The sequence below is a fragment of the Serinus canaria genome, chromosome 2 (genome assembly GCF_022539315.1).
Source record: "Serinus canaria isolate serCan28SL12 chromosome 2, serCan2020, whole genome shotgun sequence".
Classification (NCBI taxonomy): Eukaryota; Metazoa; Chordata; class Aves; order Passeriformes; family Fringillidae; genus Serinus; species Serinus canaria.
Window position 1 is genome coordinate 21,759,181 of NC_066315.1, and position 19,675 is coordinate 21,778,855.

The 19,675-nt window shown below is 40.4% G+C and overlaps 1 protein-coding gene across 1 annotated transcript in view; it reads left to right on the plus strand.

The window, feature by feature from the left end:
- Positions 1-2,579: 2,579 nt before the first annotated feature.
- ADAM22 (ADAM metallopeptidase domain 22) overlaps positions 2,580-19,675 on the plus strand; it is a 70,047-nt gene continuing 52,951 nt past the window's right edge. Inside the window, exons 1-3 of the mRNA XM_050970572.1 lie at positions 2,580-2,636; positions 15,791-15,873; positions 19,478-19,541. Coding sequence (XP_050826529.1) covers positions 19,482-19,541 — 60 coding nt within the window. The 5' untranslated portion in view covers positions 2,580-2,636; positions 15,791-15,873; positions 19,478-19,481. The remainder of the gene's footprint in view (positions 2,637-15,790; positions 15,874-19,477; positions 19,542-19,675) is intronic.

Below are 19,675 nucleotides of genomic sequence, written 5' to 3' on the forward strand. Positions count from 1 at the left end.
GAACATCTGTGTAAATTACTAAATCTGGAAAATGTATACAAGACCTTATAGAACTCTTTGAGCCTCCCTCAGGGCATGACTATCCTAAATTTTTAATATTCACTTCTAGGAGAAGCCAGAGTACTGTAATCAGTGACCCAACAGCATCTCTTTTGGTGCTCCTCAGTAATGGGTCATCTGCAGGCTGTGCCAGGCATCAATGCAGGTATTGGGGCTGGCCAGAATTAAAGGGATTCAGGCTGGCTCTGCAATGGCCAAGGAGTCACTCACTCTTTCACCCTTATTGAGAGCTGCTCATTCCTTCCTTTGCACCAGCTCTGGAGCTGATTGTACCTCTTGTCAAGGGATTTCAGTTACCTATGCAGCAAACCCATGGTTTTGTTGACCCCTCCCGAGTGTACCTTGATAAATGCCAGTGCTGACTCCAAGATGAGTGTGAGCTCTGGCACCAAGAGTGTTCTGATGAGTGTTTGTGCTGACACAAGGTTGGTTCAGTGCTTGCTCCTGAGGGGCATTGAGACTTCCTGCTTTCAGCAGTGACCAGCTGTGAACTCACTGAGTCAGAGGAAAGGCCACCACCCTGGCCAATTGTCCCACTGCTGCTCCCATTCAGAAATTTGTTAGCAACCCTCATTTTGTTGCCTGTCCCTTACACTTAGATACAAAATATTTTTTTTAACATCCAATTTCCATTGGCTCATTGACAGTCCTTATGCCTTTGAGATTTTGCCAGTATCTTCTACAGCCCAATTAGTTGCTCCTGTATCGTGGTGTGTAAGTTGAAGTGCATTGACATTCCCTCACAACTCCATTTTTTGCTAGACTTCAGGAGCCTCTCTGTGTTTCCAGGTAATGGAACTTTGTAAGCAAAGCTGTCCAGTACCTGTCTGCAGTATTTGAAAAGAGGTCTCCTTTGGGCAATGATATTACTCATGCCTCAGTTTGACTGGAAATACATCTTCTTTGATGTACTCTGGGATGACAGTTGTGTTTTCCAGGAAGACATTCTATTGATCTGCCAAATCATTTTGCCAGAAACAAGTGTGGTCATGTCTCTCTTCCTTATAAACCAGGCCTTCCAAAAAATGTAATAGAAATTCTCTCCAGCCCTTAAGTGCATAAATTTGCTGTTTGTACAATTGAATTTGATCCTATTTCTAATAACCAGTCCTGAAGATCATCCAGGTCTTTCCTATGGGAGTTTTTTCAATCTTTTTCCATGCTTTCCAATTTAATGTTATCAGCTTATTTCATTGGAATGCTCCTGTGTTTTGTGCTAGGTAACTAATGCAAATATCAAGCTGGCATTTTTTAGGGATGATATTGGAGGATCCATACTTCCAGCTTTGTCCTGCTTGGGGCTAACTCAGGGTAGTCACCAATGTCTCTGTGAGCAAAAATGTCCATGGTCCTGCTGCCTGTTTAGCCAGGATGAAGGTCTGAAAAGCTGAGCAGCCACTGCCCTGGAGCTGCTCTGCTTCTCCTGCCCTCCCTCATCAGGTCAGTTCTTGTCTATGCTCAGGTGTTTTGCTATTTGAAGGAGAAATACTAAATTTTTGCCTTATCTGCTGAGCAGGTTTGTACTCACTGCCTCCTGCCCCAATGGCCAACCTGCCTCTTTCCAGGTCTTCTTTACCAATTCATCATCTCTTCCAGCTTAATTGTCACTGAGGTGGAACAATAGCAAGATGTTATACTGATTTAATCTCAGTAAAATTTTGTGGTCTTTGAACCTGCTTAGTGAAATTTACAATGTAGATAATGTGGTTTCTTCCAATCTTACCAATTCTGTGATTCCGTGGTTTGCCTGACTAGAAAATAACTATGAGGAAGATGATTTGACTGGTTTAGCATTTGAATGGCTTAGTAAATACAGCCTGCATTTAATTTATATATATTTGCCTCAGGTCTGATTGTTTTTTCTCCTTGGTGTTTGTTCCAAGTCCTTGTGTACTTGGAGGCTGGGATTGCTCTTGCCCAGAGCCTTTTCCTCTGGCATTGCTAGAGCTGCAGGGCTCCCAGGGAGTGTGTTCATCTGTGCTGGGAGCCTGCCTGGGCTGCAGCTCCTGGGGCCCACGGCTTTGCCTGCCCGTGCAGTGTGGATCTGAGCCCACCATGTCAGTCTTACAAGGTGATGGCATTGTTGTCCCATTGTGTCCTTTGACACCTGCCCATACAGCTGCTGTTTTCCCTCAGATTCCAACTGGTGTCCCATCCTTCTGCTTTTTTGAGTATTTTGAAGTTCACCTAACTTCTGTGCTGTTTGCTTTTAGCAGCAAATAGAAGAGTCCCTCCAGTTACAATCAGTGTCCGTGCTTGGGTTTGGAGCTTCCATGAAGAAACTCCCCTCAGTTTTCCTTGTCCCACCTTCTGCTGTTAAAATCAGTATATCCCATGCACTGTGTAACTCCATTGGACATGGTTGTTTCAATGATTTTTATGAACGTTTTAGGAAAAGTATCCTGCAGGTTTTGCCCTTTTCAAATGTAATGTCTTTTCAGTGCTTGCTGAGAGGGAGTACAAGAACACGTGCACAAGGCTTATGGTTCTTCTTTTTGTCTTCTTGCAGTGACCTGCTGTCTTCTGAATATCTTGAGAGGCATATCGAGCAAGGTGGGAAGACAGTGGAAGTTAAAGTAAGAATTTCTTTTTATGTTTCTCTTTCTAAATTTGCTTGGCTTTTGATGTTCATGAAAACTCACATATTTTTGTGAAAGGAGAGATAACTGATTTTTCAAGTGATTGGTTTTACTACTCTGAGGCAAGCATGTTTCATGTTTTCTAACTTTTGGCTTTAAACAAGGCAAATACACTCCATTTTCAAATTTAGCACATTAATGTTTAAATCAAAATGTTATCCATGAAAAATATAGTCATAGTAGTTCTTTTTGCTAGTAAGTATACTTCACTTTTGATACTTATTGAAGAAAATATTTTTTTTTGGTAGATAGCATTTTCTCATTGTACCAAATCCCAAGTTTAGTATGTTTTGAGCTTCTTTGTAAATTTGAGAACAGCAATATTTACTGTATAGTATTTCCAAATATCTAGTCACCAGTTGTGTGGTTTTTTTCTCTGTGTGTTTGTTGGCATAGTGACTACAAAGTGCTATTTATTGCTGTTGTCTTGTGTGAAATGTCCCACAGCCTTTGCAGAAGTGCTTTGTTCTTTACATGCAACATGGGATATTTTTATTGAGGACCCTCTATTTTTTAGGGCTTATTTTGTAGATTTCAGCTATAATTTTTGTATCAATTACTGTAGATTGCATGGAGTGTTCAGAAATGTATTGTATATGGTACAAAATGGAAACTCTAAATTTGCCTATCAAGTAAATATTAGGTAAAATTTTTTTCAAAGTTTACGTTTTATTAAGAGAAATCCCCCAAATTGTTTTATTAAATCTGAGATAATCTAAATACTTTGAAACAAATGCATTAATCTCTGCAGTGTGAAAGTGGAAGTGGAAATGGAAATGGGCAAAGCAGTCCTTTATCCACTGGACAGCTGAAGATGCAAATTTCCTTTGGTTTATTCCCTTCTGTCATCTGCAAATAGGAAGTCTGCTCTCCCACTATTATCAAGATAATAGTCTGCATACATTATCAGACTGAGGCAAACACATACGTGTTCCATTAAATTGTAAAGACTAATTTCTCATTTCTGTTCTGCAGTCAAGAAGTCTCGCTTGACTGAGGTTCAGAATATGAGTCAAAGCAGAAATAAAGATAATAGCTGGTATTAATAAGAGAAAAACAACCCATTTGTCGGCATTAAGATACATACGCAAGTTAGTTAAGTTAATCCATCCAAGCCCTGTCACTGAATTGTTCCTGATGAGCAAGCCTTAATCAAGCAAGGAAATGTTTGAAATCAGCTGCTCTTCATATTTAAGTGCTGTTTAATTGAATGGGGAAGTGATGGGAGAATTGGGGTCAGAAAATGTTGTGGGCAAAACAGCTGCCAGCCTCAAGGGTCCCAGAGATTATTCCCCCTTGATTTAGGTGCTGAGCCAGGGTCAGGGTATACCTTCAGGGGTGGCTATCACTGCCTTGCACAGTGTTCTCAAACCTGCCTGAAGCAGAGAGCTATCATTGCTGCACTGAGCTTGATACTTGAGGTGAGCTGAATTGGGAGTGAAAGGGATGCAAAGACTGCACTACAAAGGAGAGGTTTGCTGCTCGAGTGGTGAGTTTCCCTCCCCATGCTGCCCTGTGCCATGGGCAGGGGTGCAGGGGTGGCTGGGCTGTACAGGTGGGCTCCTCTGCCCCTGCTATTCCACTGCTCCAGAAGTTCTGCAGACAGGACTCCTATGGAAGCATGCTAGGAAAGGGGATGTAAGGTTTTTGCTTGTTTTGTTGCATCTGAGTGTGTGTGATTGGCAGGGAAGGAAGCAGCTGCTGTGAAAAATGTCAGAAGAGCCTGGTGGCCACAGACATGGGAACATTTTCATCAAAGTTCAGATACCAAAAGATTTTTGGAAAAGTGCAGGCTACCGAGTACACTTTAATACCAGACGCTGGGTGAGGCTGATTTCAGTACTCAGTAGCTGTTTAAAAATAAATCTGGTTCCCTCTGACCAGACAGTATTTTTCAGAGCACCTGTCAGTTCGTTTAAGAGCTTTGTTTGTCTGTTGAATGATTTCTGAAAAGACTGTCAGTATCTCTTTGCTTTGCTTTTACATCAAATGTTTTGAAAATCTTATTGCAACTATAAGAAATTTCCATGATGGTGATTTATTACCTTTGGTCACTGTGGGAATTGTTTACCATAACTGGTAACATAATTATTATATTGGATTTTAGGGATTGTGCATATCACTTAGATACTTATTTAAAAACAGCTAGTAAAAGGGTGCAACTTATGGATAAATCACAAAATATGCACTCCACTGTGCAGCGTATTCCAAAGCAGAAGCTGGAGAGATATTTCAGAAAGGAGACAGGTTTCTATCAGTTGCTTCAACATACTGCTCTTCACCCATCTCTGTGCAGTTTATCTTGGGCTGCAGGCAGAGACAGAGGCGGCCTGGCAACATCTCTCTTGCTGCTTTGGTGGGAGAAATGGTGCCAGGAAGAAAATGTCCATCTGCTATCCACTGCCAGCTGCAGGTTTTGGGCCAGCCTGCTCGTACAGCGAGATGGCCTCCTCTGTTCTTGGCCTTCTTACCAGAGAGGTCTATCTTGAAATCTCCATGCACATTCCCCCTTGCATTTCTCTGGGCAAGAAGACTGCCCAGACACACAAATCATCAGTGCTGCTGTTGTGCCATCAGCAGAGTGGGAGAAGGAGGAGCTTTGAGGCACGGTGTGAAGGCAGCTGTACGTACGTGCAGCAGTTTGGGAATGTGTCTGGAAAGCAGATCCTGCCTTGGCTCATATGGGATGTGGAGTTGATAACTACTTTTGCCACTCCTCCCCCTCTCCTTCCCTCCCAGTAAAACTTCCTGTGCTGTAAAATACATATGGATCTTCTGCCATTACTGAGGATGCTTCAAAGAGGAGAGGGGGGCAGGGGAAGAGAGAAATGTTTATACCATAAAAAATACCACATTTTAATAGCAAAGGGGTTTTTACTGTGAGAAGAGTCCTCAGTTTAACAAACCTTTTTATCATAAGAAGACATTGCATTACATTTGGTTTCTGCATAATTATTAATACATTAGACCATTGTGAAGGTGAAAAGATATTACAAATGTTTTTGCAGGGTGCCAGCATTTAGCTGCTGCAGAGGAGATGTTTCTTGTTAATTTGGCACAGTTAGGCAGTACCTAAGACATTCTTATTAAGCCAGCAGCAGTGTGCAATGCCTAAGAAAAACAGAAGGAGGTAGATGTTTGAATTATTTCAGTGTTTCCCCCACACCCTCCTTTACTGTACATCACATCTCTACTAGGAAAGCAGGGGTGTTGGCCTAAATTCCCTCTGGTAGCAAAGAGAATAATCAATTAATAAGAAATAGAAAAACCCTTCTTGGCATTGCCTTTTCCTGATTGTGTCATTCCAGACCATCCTATGCTCATAGCACATCAACACTCAACCTGTGTACACCTAATGCTATTGCAATATATCTGTGTGTCCTTTTATCTCTCTTTCTCCCTCTTTTTTGGTTGTCATTCTGTCACTGATGCTGTCAGTGAGATGAAAGGCAAAAACTGGCTACAGTGCTGAGTAATTCACATTGCTGGATTTTTCACCCTCAGAAGAAACAACTGATATCTATTCAGTGATATTTTCTCAATAGAATGTTTCAGTTTTCCTCTTCTGAGTGTGTAGAAATAAATGTTTCGGCTTGTATTCTCCCAAAACAATGGACACTTCTGTGGGTTCTTAGGAAATTGCTTTCTGAATAAGATTAAGCTGTGAAAATAATTCAGTCAGAAAACTTGCACAGGTACAGATGTGGTAGATAAATACCAGGAAATTTTGATGGCTTTTAAAAATATGACTATAGAAGGAAGTATATTTCATAGGCACTCCTTAAAGTCTGAAATTCTTGAGTGTGGTGGTGTAAACACAACATGTGCATTATGGGCACAAAATTACAGCGAGAGTGCTTACAGCATAAACAGCTGCTTTTTGCTTCAGCCTTGCAGCATGTTCCTGTGATAGCATTGAACAGCATGAATGGAGACATATCAAATGCTAGGTACTGTTTTTTCTCTGTTGTAGCATTAACAGAGGAGATTTGGCCAGGCTTGTCCTGGGGGTTAGGACTGCTGGGTGGCTGTGTGTCCCAAGCTGTGCTGAGCCCTTCTGCTGGGCCCTGCAGAGCTCAGACTGTGCCCACTGGGCTTTTTTCAATGCACCCAGAGCCGTCCAGTCCAGCTGGGGGGCCCCAGCACAGCCTCCTGCTCTCTGGGGGTCCCAGCAGAGGGGCCACCATTGTAGTTTGGCCAATGGAGGGTTTGGGGCAAATGCATTTTAATGCTGCACAGCAAAGCAGAGCTGTTAGCTTGCAAAATAGTCATTGTGTTGTGCGCATTTTTTAACTAGTAGTGTGTGCAAGATGACTGTTATTGTAGCTTACAGCTATTTTAATGCTTCTGCACAAGAGGGGAAAAAAAGGGCTCATTAAATGCCCTTTTAGAGGAAAAATGATGCATAAGGGAGAAAAATATAAAAATCTTGAAAGACCAGAGGAGCCTGGGTACCCTTGATAAGGTAGATATTGCTTTTTCTGTTCAACTTTCTCCTTCACATCTGGTCTGCTTGAGCAGTTGTTAAGGTACAGTCTCTAGATCGAGGGCAGTGTGTGTCTGTGCACACCTGTGTCTGTGTTTGATGAGACCTTGTCCAAGTGGCATTCCAACATTTCAGTGTTATCATCTCACAGGTAGGAACTGATCATAAGTCTACAATAATTTGTGGTGCAGCCAGATGAAACACTTCACAGTGAGAAGGTTATTTTAACAATTGACTGCTATTTTTCCAGTCTTATAGCAAGACTGGAAAGCATCGTCTTCCAGTTAGGGAACTCACTGTCTGAAAAGAATTTCTTGTTATTCTTCAAGCTTTGGTAATTCACCATTTTTTAACCAAAGGGGAAGGTGTTTCAGTTGCCAGGGAAGCCTGTATGTTAAAGAGGCATTTCTGTAAGGGATTACATTTTCTCCTGAATAGAGGAGTGCCAGGTGGGCTGGCAGAGGATGGGATGGGAGTGCAGGAAGATTCAGCCCCTGGGAGGCTGGAGCCTGGGGCTGGTGGGTAGTTCTACCTGAAACTTGCACAACCTGCTGATGAAAACTGAAGAGGAGCAAATCATAAATAATGCAGGAATTATATATGCCTGTTTCTGGCAGAGTTTTTTTGGCTGTGTCCAGAGACTGGAGAAGCTGTTATTATCAGAAAAATCACTCTCTATCTTGTTTGAGAGAGGACTTTGAATAAGGGTTCCTGTAATGTTGTCAGATCTCCTTTCTCTTGCACCCTCAACAGAGCTCTCTTGGCCTCGTGGCAAACTACTAACAAATCTAGGCCATAATCTATATTTTAGTGATAGCAGTAAACTAACTGAAGAAGATCTGATGGGGAGTCTGTGTGTCTGATGCAGTTTAGCAGAGGGTTCCTGCAAGGTTGATCTTCAGAGTGCTCTCATCAAATGTTTTCATTAATGACTTCAGTAAAAAAAAGTATGTGTATATGAATGAAATTTGCCAACAGTGCAAAACTGAGAAGCATTGCAGTGCAAAAAAGGATCAGCTGGAAAAATGACTATCTTTTGACCAATGAAGTAAATAAAAAACCAGATAGAACAAATAGCAACTTCTTACACTTAGGGACTAATTATAGGTGTTTGTACTGTACAATGAAAGGTCATAAATTGAAAGTTCCACAAAAAGGGGAAGGTTAGAGTGTAGTAGTGGAACATAATGGCAGGATGGAAGCAAACTGATCCCAGAGTACACTGGTCAAATTGCTTCCTCTAGGTTTTGACTGGAATTAATGTGTCTTAATGAAGAGTTGAAAAAATTTTTAATTTCTGTGTGTTTTCAGTTACTCTGGACATCTTTTTTTTTTTTTCCAGTAGTGTCATGCTGTCACATTAAGTCAATAGGCATTGAGATAGATTTCACTTTCCTGTTGTAGCATTGTTTCAATTCTTGAAGCAAGCCATTTGGGGTTTCGAAAACATAGTGTCCTCCATAGTATCCATATAGGATACCAGGGCCAGATAATCAGCCCTCATACATAGTGCATTTGCCTGACCTAATGATCCTGCAGCTGGCACTTTTAATGTACATTTACAGTAGATTTTTTATTATTAATTATTAATTTCTCCCTGTTATTACTAGCTTACTTTTTACATACATTTTGCTACCAGGGAGAAGAAAAGTAAAAGTAATAGCTTTCCATATTAGGAGTCATTCCCAGGTCATGGTTTTGAATATACTACACCAGAATGAATCCCAGATCATGATTCATGTGGGATTTTGCAGGTTTAATTATCTTGTCTCCCTTTTCTTTGTGACGTAAAAAAAAATTAAAAATCTTGTGGGTTTAACTCGTCCTGCAGGGGAAAATGTCAGAAAGTGGAAGTCTTCCAGAGCTTAAAAAGTACATTTCATTGTACATTAAAAAGTCCATTTCACTGTGGATGTGGACCTCAGTGATGGTGGGTGGTTCTGCTGAAGTGACAAGTCAAGCGACTGTGTGACCATCAGGAGTCACCTCTTGAGTGCTCTGCTGCAGTTTTGTCTTGTTCCAGAAGGAGGACAGCTTGGACTTGCAGAAAAATCTTGTCTGACTTTGTGCACCTCATGAGTTATTTTCCATGAGCTGCAACAACAAACGGCATCCATAGCCAGAGAGTGGTAGCAACCAAGTGCTCTGCAATCCCAGACCGTACGAGGACTGAGTATGGCTGAGAGAAATTAATTACTGCTATAACATTAAAGGACATCAAATCACTTTGTAGATGCCTTTATTAAAAAATAAAAGTATATTTTTGGATTTAACTTAATCCCTTTGAGGGGGAGTTAAGCTAAGCAAACAGAAGCTGCTGTACTTCTGAAGGAAGTGCTCCCATGCAGTGTGCTTTAGCTTGACATCTTTACTTTCTTCATCTTCACTCCTGTAAGTAGCTTTGCCTAGACATGTCTGTTGTTCTCTATGGATACCAAACTGGCCCTGTATTATAATGTTAATGTTTCTAGACACAGCCTCAAGCTCTGTGAATTTTCACTTAGGGAAAAAGTTCTGTCATTCAGAAATAACGAGCCAATAAGATATCAGGGTTGTTTTGTTTTCTATTTTCCTCAGAACATTTGTACTGCTGATTGATTGGTATCCATGTAGGTGTTGTGTTTATAGTAATCTTGTAAATCACATTCTTACACCTTGGCTTCAGACTTGGCATAAACTGGTGAGCTGATGTGGCAGATTAGAATGCATAGATTACAAGGAATTTTCATACTGTCCCTTACAATGTTTGCTTCCATTTCCCTGGAACAGGAATTCAGGAGTGGGGCAAAATGACTAGCATTTAAATGACTTGTATGCCACCACTGAGAGACACTAGCCACTGCTACAAGAGATGTCTTAAAGACAGCAGCAGAGTAGGCAGGAAGAGCTAACCTTTTCTCCTCTGCCTCATCTTTGCCTGGCAGCTGATAATAAAAAATAAATTCCCCTAACACTAAAGTAAGTCAAGGCAAGTCAAGAGTCTGTTTTCCAAGCAGATGCCAAGGCAGCTTCCAGAGCAGATGGTGTTGCGTTGGCATGAGCTCTCTGTCCACACCCTGCAGTGTTTTGCGGGGCATCTTCTCTCATAGCTACTGGGCAGTAAACACTACCCTCATTTGGCCTCTGAACTGGGAAGCTGGGCTGATATCTTGTGCCATCTGCTGAAGGCTCCTGCTGTGACTCACTGATGGCAGTTGGAGCGAGTCGCCTGCGTGCAGGATCCTGTCAGATACACGTGTGTCTCTGTTTGTTCAGAGTGCTGCCAACAGTCTTTAAACATGGGCATTTTGTGGAGCAGGCTCAGAAGCGGCTGTGCCTAATTTTGGAATCCATATCTCTGATTTCAGAAACTGAAACAGCTTTATAATCTAATGTCACCAGAGCGTGTCGGCTCTGAGCTATTTGAGCACATCTGATAGCCATCCTCCTACAAAGGGAGGGCACCATTCAGTTTTGGAACATTTGGCTTTAAGGAGACTGCAGTCCAGAAACTACTCTGCAAAGAGGTGGTGCCAGGTCCCTGGCATTGTTACTGAGCTGAGTAAGAGTTGAACTCAGGGCTCAGCACAGCAGGGCCCCTGCCAATGGCTGAAGTACGTGTCAATTAAAAGATGTTTTCTCTCATTGCAGTTACACAGGTCAAAGTGCCATTTTGACTCTTCTATTTACTAATAGAAACCCATTCATAACAAGCTGTTTTCTGCCATAAAAGTCAGCAGGCAAGGGTGCATTTTCTTTTCCTTTTGCTGATGATCGTGCAGCCTTAGTTATATATTTTTGTAACTGGTGGCCCCTCAATGGGTAGCCCTTTAAACAGCTTATCATTATCTGGCAGCTCATCATTATCTAGCATTCACAGAAAGGTGGCTTGAGCCTTAGCTGGCCTTTTGGGAACTTTCTGCTGCAAGGAGAGAGGGAGATATGTTACTAGGATTTGAATTAAACCAGCAATCTCCTTTCCTGTGGATTAAAGAGTGTTAAAGTAGGAATATGTAGGAGAAGGAAGGTATTAATTTTAAGGTCAGTGCCTGACTGTTGCATGCATTTTACTGGCTAGCACCTCTCTTAACTGCAGAAAATGGCTTACTTGGACATCCAATGCAGAAAGCAGATGAATATGCATCCTTATTTTCCTCCCCTGGGAAGGTCATAGTGTCTCTGAGGCAAATAACAAACCCTGCCAGTGTATGGTCAGCAGATGCTTTCTGCACTGTGACTGCAGAGAAGAGTGAACTACTGCCATTAATGACTGTCCAGGCTGTTCTTTTGCTTTACTTATTTCACCCTTTATTATGAGTACTGGTTAAGGTGTTTTTCATCTCTTTTGTGTCTGCTCAGCAGCTGATGCCTCTCAAAGAAGGGACAAACTATCTTAAAGGATAAAAATGGGAACAGATTTTATTTGCATTGCTGACATTTGTTTCTTACTATTTTTTAGTATCTTTGCCATGCTATGTACCCAAGAGGTTGCAAGAAGACTTTTACTGACTTGGGCAAAAGAGTTGCATCTGGTTAGAGATTAATAATAGCAATTCACAGGGTAAATAGCCCTAATTCAGGATTTTGCTAGAATTATCCAACTTAAGCATCAAGATGAAGGCTATCCTATGAATTGAGAACTATAATAATGATTAACTTGTTTTAATTGACCCAGGGGTCAGACTGGTTTTTATTTTGTTTATTTTGTGTAGGATGTTCTTACATTTTTATCTCTCCAAATGCATAAACTTCTTGTAAAAAATCTCTATTTTCTGTACTGCCCTCAGACAGCACCAGTAGGTTGTCCCTCATGTCGACAAAGTTCATGCAGGAAGAACAACTTACTGATCTAAGGAAATGGACAGCAGAGTGCTATGGGCATTGGCAGAAAATTTGCCTTGCAGGCAAATGTGTGTTGCAGGTTTGTGTCACAGCTGTTGTCACCAGGCTGACCATGTCTCACGGGAGATGACATTTAGCCTAATTTTCTCCCAGACTCTGGAGTGACCAGGTTCAATTTTAGAGCAGAAGTGGGTAAATGTGCTGCTCAGACTTATGGCTGGCATATGTTGAAGAGGGGTCTGATTTCCTCTCATCTTACACTGAACCATTCCCCAGTAGCTGGCAAAGGCCAGTGTGGAGATTTGATTTGCTGAGATGGACAATTATTGCTTTTGAGAGAACAGAGAGAGGCTCTGTTAGCTACAGGAAGCCAGTAGCTCTTCACAAAAGACCCTTGATGTTCTGGACTTGACTGTAGTTGGTGCTAATTTCAACTCTTAAGGGAAGTCTTAATTATCATATGGGACCAGAATATTTTTAGGAAAAAAAATGAAGATTTTTTTCTTTTTTGAGCTTGCTGAAGATACCAGTAGATAAGTGAGACAACCCCAGTCCTTCAGGGAGTATTTCCAAGAGCAGAGAAAAACAAGATAGAGATAATGATCATATTTAGTGTTTGGGGGTCTTAAGTCTCTCACATACTGTGGTTTCTCCTCTAACACAGGGCATTTTATGGCACTACCTGCTATCAAACAGGTTTAGTACATGTCAAACCCAGCACAATTTCAGCCTCAGCACTATAGTGAAGCAACAACAGTAAACTTCTTGCCCAAAATTACACGTGCTTGAAAAAAGCTGCCCTTCACTGTAGAGTGCCTTCATGTGTCCTGACTCTCAGTACTGAACCACAGAATCATGGACTCATTAAGGTTGGAAATTACTTCCAAGTTCTTAAAGTGCAACCATTGACCGAACACCACCATGCCAACTAAACCATGACACTGAGTGCCACATCCAGTGGTTTCCTGAACACTTCAATTCTCAGAATTTGTGGCTTTAAGTACCCATACAGGGGTCAATCCCAGAACCTTGGTGTTATTAGCACCATGCTTTAAGCACATCAGACAATTGCATGCATCAAGTACTTGGAAAAGAACTATCTTCATTTAAATAAGTAAAAATAATTTTTTTAGCCTAATTTTATTAACTGGTTTGCAGTGACTTATGTTATAATGATAGGAACATAAGTACATAAATAAAAAAATATCTCCTGGATATTAGCATATAGAAAGGAATGTTTTGTAGTGATAAGAACTGGTCCCTGAGTCTGAGAGCAGAGTTGTGTTTCTATCTCCACCAGAATTACCATGAACTCTGGTAGATCGTTGAATTGATTTGACTAAATAGAGTAGAATTCATGTATCTCAACTGTATTTTTCCCAGACAAGAATTTAGAGCTGTTTTTGGTATACTTTTCTTTTCTGGATCTGTATGCATTTTTTTTTCCCATGGATTTATTACAGAATAAATTAATTTGGAGGTACTGTCATGGGACATTTATTTGATTCTCATTTGAAATATCAAAACACACTTTTGATCCACAGTCTGGATTCTTAGTATGAAAAAATGTTCCTCCTGGTGGAAAAGACATAGTTTTGCAAACTAATGGATCCTGAGATTCTATTTCTGGTACATATTAACTACATTTTCTGAGAACAAACCAATTTGTGTAATTACTCTAAATTCCTTCCACAGCTAGAAGCCTGTACAACTCCCTACTGATGGTCTTTTCAGTATTATTTCCATATCCATGCACTTATTCAAGTTCTATCTTTTACAGGAATACTACTTCAAGAATTCTCTTTAGAGAGTATTTTGTTTCTCATAACGTTTTAGATCATCCATATAGTTTGATTTTTAGCTTTGTTATTTGCTAACTGGTGTCTCTCTTTGTTTACTTCTTATTCATATATTCCAAAAGGACCTGAAAGCCCTGAGCAGTTCCATGATCCTGTAGTGGGGGACACCCTACCAACTGAAAGAAAGAAAATCTCAAGTCAAGAGAGCTTAAAGTAGCTAAGATATAGGAAATAAATAGGTGTAGAAAAAGAAGATAAAATGGAGAAAATGAGCCAAGATTTCAGGAAAGACAAAGAAGGATACAGTCTCTCTGAAATCAAATTAACTTTGGATATTGGTGGCTAAAATCTACATGAGTGCAAAGCAGAAATTGAAACAATCTCCTTTTTACTGATACTTGATCTGTGTCCCAAGTTCTGGATAGTCATAGGAAATGCTGGCCCAGGGGTGATGGGTCCTACACCTGCTGTCAGACACACCTTGGTGCAGCCTGGGCTGAGTCAGCCCAAGAGCTTCTTACCAATGTGAGACAAGGAGTCAAACACTACCTGTGTGGCACCAGTTTCCCTTCAGACATCTGAGCAGAGGAGTGCCCATGGTGGGCAGCATGGTGGCTACTCTGCAGGTCAGTGTGGTCAAAGACTTCCTTTGACCAGGCTGAGATCAAGGCTGTTTCCCTGTGAACAGCTGGGCTCTTACAAACAGGCTCCTGTACTCTTTAAAGGGGTGTACCTCAAACCAGAGGCACCCATGGATTGTAGCTGCTTTCAACAAGTTTCCACATCTTGTAGGAAACAGAATAGGGTCTCTTGATGAAAACACAAAACCACCAACATAGCCTACATATTTTCTTACCTTTAGCCTGATCTTGATTAAATTTTTTTTTAGTATTTGAAAAATAAAATGCAAAAGCATTTCATGTCAGATGTGTGAAATGACCGTGCTATGCATCATGCAAGTGACTGCTGGCTTCTGAAACAGCTGTAATTGTAATGCCTTTCCCTCCCTCTGGTAAATGGACATAAATATTCACAGGGCTGGGTACATTAGGCTGGGTAGATTATGCATTCCTTTCCTGGAAGAAGTATTTGCAAATAAATGCTATTAAAAAAGAAAGGTACTGAAAATCTACTTCATAGTCCTTTAACCAATGTTAGTGCATTACAGCATAGCTGAATTTGGTGAGACACTAATAGGTAAGTTATTCTGAAGAGTAGATGCCAGTGAGAATTTAAGGGATGTTTGAATTGTTTTTCTAATTTCGTATACAAATATTGATATTGTGCAATACTGAATAAATTTATCACATGTGTAGTAGGGCTTATCAGTGAAAGCCCTACTACAGTGAAACCAGGCTGGATTTTTTTAAGTAGAGTCAGCTGGATTTTATTAGAAAGGTATACATTTTATTTGCAGAAGAGGAGAGGTAAATATTCATTTTCATTGTATTCCTTTACTACTTAGTTATTCTTGGAGGTTCCATTAGCTTTGGAGTCCTAGTGACTACTTCTGCTTTGGTCTTTTTTTTTCCAATCAAGCATTATTATTATTTTGTTAGCATACCTTTCCACTTAGAAGAAGGAAATTGCCTTACCCTCGGAGCAGAGTTCATCCTGTCTGATGTAGTCATGTGCAGAGCAGATGTGGAGTCTAAGCCCCCTACTTCCAACTCTTTTTCTAGTCAGTGAAGAAAGATGAGCACTTCTGGAGTAATTTGTCACTGAAATGCATCTCAGGTTGTCAGGGATTCACACTGAAATTGTGAAATACACCATTTGGTGTACAGTGTCAAGATGATGGTGTTTGTCTAAGTACCAAACCAAGGCTCAAAGAAGATGGGGTGAACACCCATGTGAGTGATAGTCAGTTCTTGGTGCCAGGTCAATGGCTTGGGAAAGTGTTTATGAAAAAGCAGTGTTTGACAAGATGAAGTGTGATGCTGTGGAATGTCCCATGGATTTACAGTCTCAATTTCCAATTTCAGGGAGGAGAACATTGCTATTATCAGGGAAAAATTCGAGGAAATTCTGTATCATTTGTTGCCTTGTCAACATGCCATGGATTACAGTAAGTCTGCTGTTTTGTTTTTACTGATCTTTGTTTGTCGCTCTTTTAGGCCAAATCAAGTTGTTAATAGTAAAATAATACATGTATATAGTAAAATAAGTCCTGTTTATTTTCCTACTACTTTGTCACCAATATTAAGTAATCAAAAATCTTCAGAATTTTCTTTTTTTTTCTAAACTCAGACCTAATGGCAGTGGCCAGGTATTGTTTTAAGATAACTTATTATAGAGATGGCAGAGTAGAAGTAGCTGAAAACATCCTATTCTACAAAAATAAAAACAACAATGAATTATTTGGAAATTGTGTTCTTTTCTTGTTGCTATAATGATGTATACTTTTTTCTTTTCTAATATCTTTACGAAGAAAATTTCACTTTAGAATTTATCTTGCATTATCCATTTTTGTTAACAGAATTTCTGGCCTTAACCTGTGTGTATGGGGTAATACCATGCATATAGTAAAATCTTGAAAAATCTAGAAGAAAAGGTATGAGGGTGCAAAAATTTTTATTTGAAGTACCTTATTTTGCTTATAAGTAAACCCTCTGTCAAGTGAAGGTTACATGAAGCTGTGTATGGATTGTACAGCTTTTGGACCTATTGAATGGTCTACTTTTGGCACTATTGAATGATGCTAGTCAGGTTTTCAGATCAATCAAGTGCCTGTCACATCTGGGAATTACAGGATCTCAGCACTACTAATACTGACATCAGCTTGAAAGGCATGGCACCAAGTGAGCCTGTGTGGAGATCACACAATTTACCTTTTCCTGTGGAAGCAGGGTTTAGCTGATGGAAATCTTCTTCAGCCTATTGTCTATGTGCAATTTTTCTGTAGTTCTGGTATCAGTCATATAAGTATTTTATTTAAATAGTGTCTTTCTTTGTTATGAAGGGGAGAATGCATGCAGAAGACTTGCCTGATTTACTTTAAGTGCATTCTTGCACTTGTCTGATTTACAGCTGTGCAGCTCAAGAAACTTGAGCCTAGTTTGAAGCATGGACAGTGAGCCTAAAAATAGTAGCTTCCTAATGCACCCTGAGGCACTGCATGGCTTCCATTAGCAGTGATCCATTAGGTCTTGGCCCCTTCTAACTCCTAGGAGAAAAAGCAGGAACAAAGGAGAGCCTGCATTTGTCTTTCCCTGCTCTCTTTCTGTGAGTTTATGCTTAAAACTGACTGTTCTGCTGCTCTGTATTCTTCAATGGCCTGATATCCAAATTGGTTCCTTCTAAAGTTACATGAGAGATGATGCATTTTTTTTCATTGTATAAATCAGCTCTCTCTTGAAAGATATCTCTCTGTCTCCTTTCCCCACCCCACCTCCAGTTTTTCCCCTGATATAATAAAGTTTGAGCTGAGTTCTTTGACACAAGCTTACTATAATCAGGCCAGTATTTCCAACATCCAGTATGGGAAAGTAATGTTTCCTGAGCTGTATTAAACTCACATTCTCTGCCACTGCATTTCCATCATTGCAACTAGCTCCTACACAGCTGATTTTAAATGATAATTACTAGAAACTCACACTGGCAATCAGAGCTCCTTAGCTTCAACCAGACTTTGGAGCATCCTGCTGGAATAAGGGTAGCTGGGCAGAGTTGTCTTCTGTAAGGTCTGCGGGACAGGAGCTTTACTTTCATGAATTTTAGGAAGTACACAAGACAGAACAGATGCCTTTAAGATAATAACAAGCTTCATATTTCTAAAGGTCATGCCAGTCTCCTCTTTTGCATGTTAGTACCTCTAGATCTCAGCCAGTAACGACAGAAACACTCATACATGTGAAAAAATGCTGGGGTTTTTAAATCATAAGTTATGAGTTCTTCTTTTACTAATGTCTGCTTTGTATCCTTCCTTTTATTAGTTAAATCGATCACATCTGGCTGACAGAATACCTGAAATTATGGATGTCTTCTTAAGGGCTTGGCTAGTGACAAGTATATCTCAGCCACCTTAACTTCGAGCAAGCCATTTTGCTTGGATATTTGTTTTGTTTGTTTCTGGTGGGATATGCAGTAACCACGGTTTCCTATGAGTTATCCCAAGAAAGAGCGTGAGTGCCGAGGCCAGCGCTTGCTGGGCTGTCAGAGCGCTGTGCGAGCGCGGCTCGCAGCCCGGGCCGGGAGCCGGGCGCAGGCAGCGGGCACGGCTGGGATCTTGCTGCCGGCTGGTGGTGAATGCAAAAACTGCCGTCGCTGCTGTGAACTCGACTGCCACGGCTACAAATGTCATTGTCTGAAGAACAGACATCATCAAATTGCAGGCTTTTGAAATGTTTTGCTTTCTCTTTAACAGACCCATGAGCGTGTGGTTTATTCAGAGCACACTAGGTCTATGGTAGCCGGTGGGAAAAGAGCCGTGAATGCTTTGAGTGGGCAGGTCAGGTCTGTAGGTCAGCTGTGACCATTATTCTTGTCACTGGTGAGTGACTTGATCAGAGGTCAGTGCTGCTGGGAGCAGCAGTCTCACGATAAGCTCTTTGCTGACAGTGCTTCAGCTTGCAGACCCTGCTCAACTAAATTTACAATTAGAGGGAAGGAAATTTTGACTGAAAAAGAGCTACAGGATCTTCCCCAATCTCATTTCCAAGCAAAGAAGCCCCAGCAGATGCTGGAATATTTTGCTTAAACTGTATAGACAGAATTTATTTCAAAAGAATAGGCACGTGTAATTTGAAAAGTGGAGCAGCTTTACATTGTAGTTATGCTCATACTTGATATATGTTATACAGTCAGTAACCCAGGTTACTCAATTTTGCTGATAAAAATGCTGCATAAGAAAAAAGAAAAGGATCTGCTTTTGTTGCTTATAATTCCTGTTTGCTTTGGGGGTTTTTAACAGTAACATAAGTAAATAAATAATCTCACTTTTATGCTGTTGTTGTAGTGTGCTATGTGCCGAATTTGAATTTACAGCTCATGTTTAGGGCCAAGCTTAAACACCTTAGTAGTGACCCTTTGAAAGGGACATGCTAATACAACCTAATCCCACCCATGTGTCTATGCCTCTGCAGTAAAGGAAAAGTTACTTAAAAATATTCTGGTTTGGTTGAAGATCAGAATGTATTGATATAAGAAATAACATTTGTTTTTCTGCTCTTACAGAGTAATATTTGTATCAACACTTTATTTAAATGAAATGCTGAGGAAAGAGTTAATTAAAAAAAACATTAAAACCTAAGGATAATTCAATTCAATTAAATATCATTTTTATTTTGGGAAAGCTATGCATATCTTCCAAAAACTTGTTCCTAAAGACAGGTCCCTTATTTATCTGTTGCAGGTACATATCTTCTGCATGGGAATGGGGGCTTTGAACTGGATTTTCACTTGGTTAAATTAGTCCATTTTGTGTTTATATGTGCTGTAGAGAAGGTTTGTGGAAGAAAAAAGAGTCTGCTTCACCACAGGAGAAAATCTTTCTTTCTGAAGTGAAGAAACAAAAGATTGATCCAGAATTGCATTCAGTTCCTGAAACCATTTTAAACTCTTCCTTTCCCAAATATTTAAAATTTTAAAGTATATTAACTTTTAGAAGTTACTTCCATGTTGCACTAGTGTTTGTTTATTAAATCTGTATTTACATTTCCTTCTCTTGATAGTGGGATGTTCTATGATGGAAATCATACTTACCTTATTGAGCCAGATGAAAACTACACTTCAGATGTAAGTAGAACTTACAGTAGTCCTGCTGTGTTTTTTTGAGTACAGTCATCCATGGGTACAGGGTAGGCATAAGGCCGTGGGACCAAAGGGCCATCCCCTCAGTTCCAATTCATTTACCTCAAATGTGAGACTCC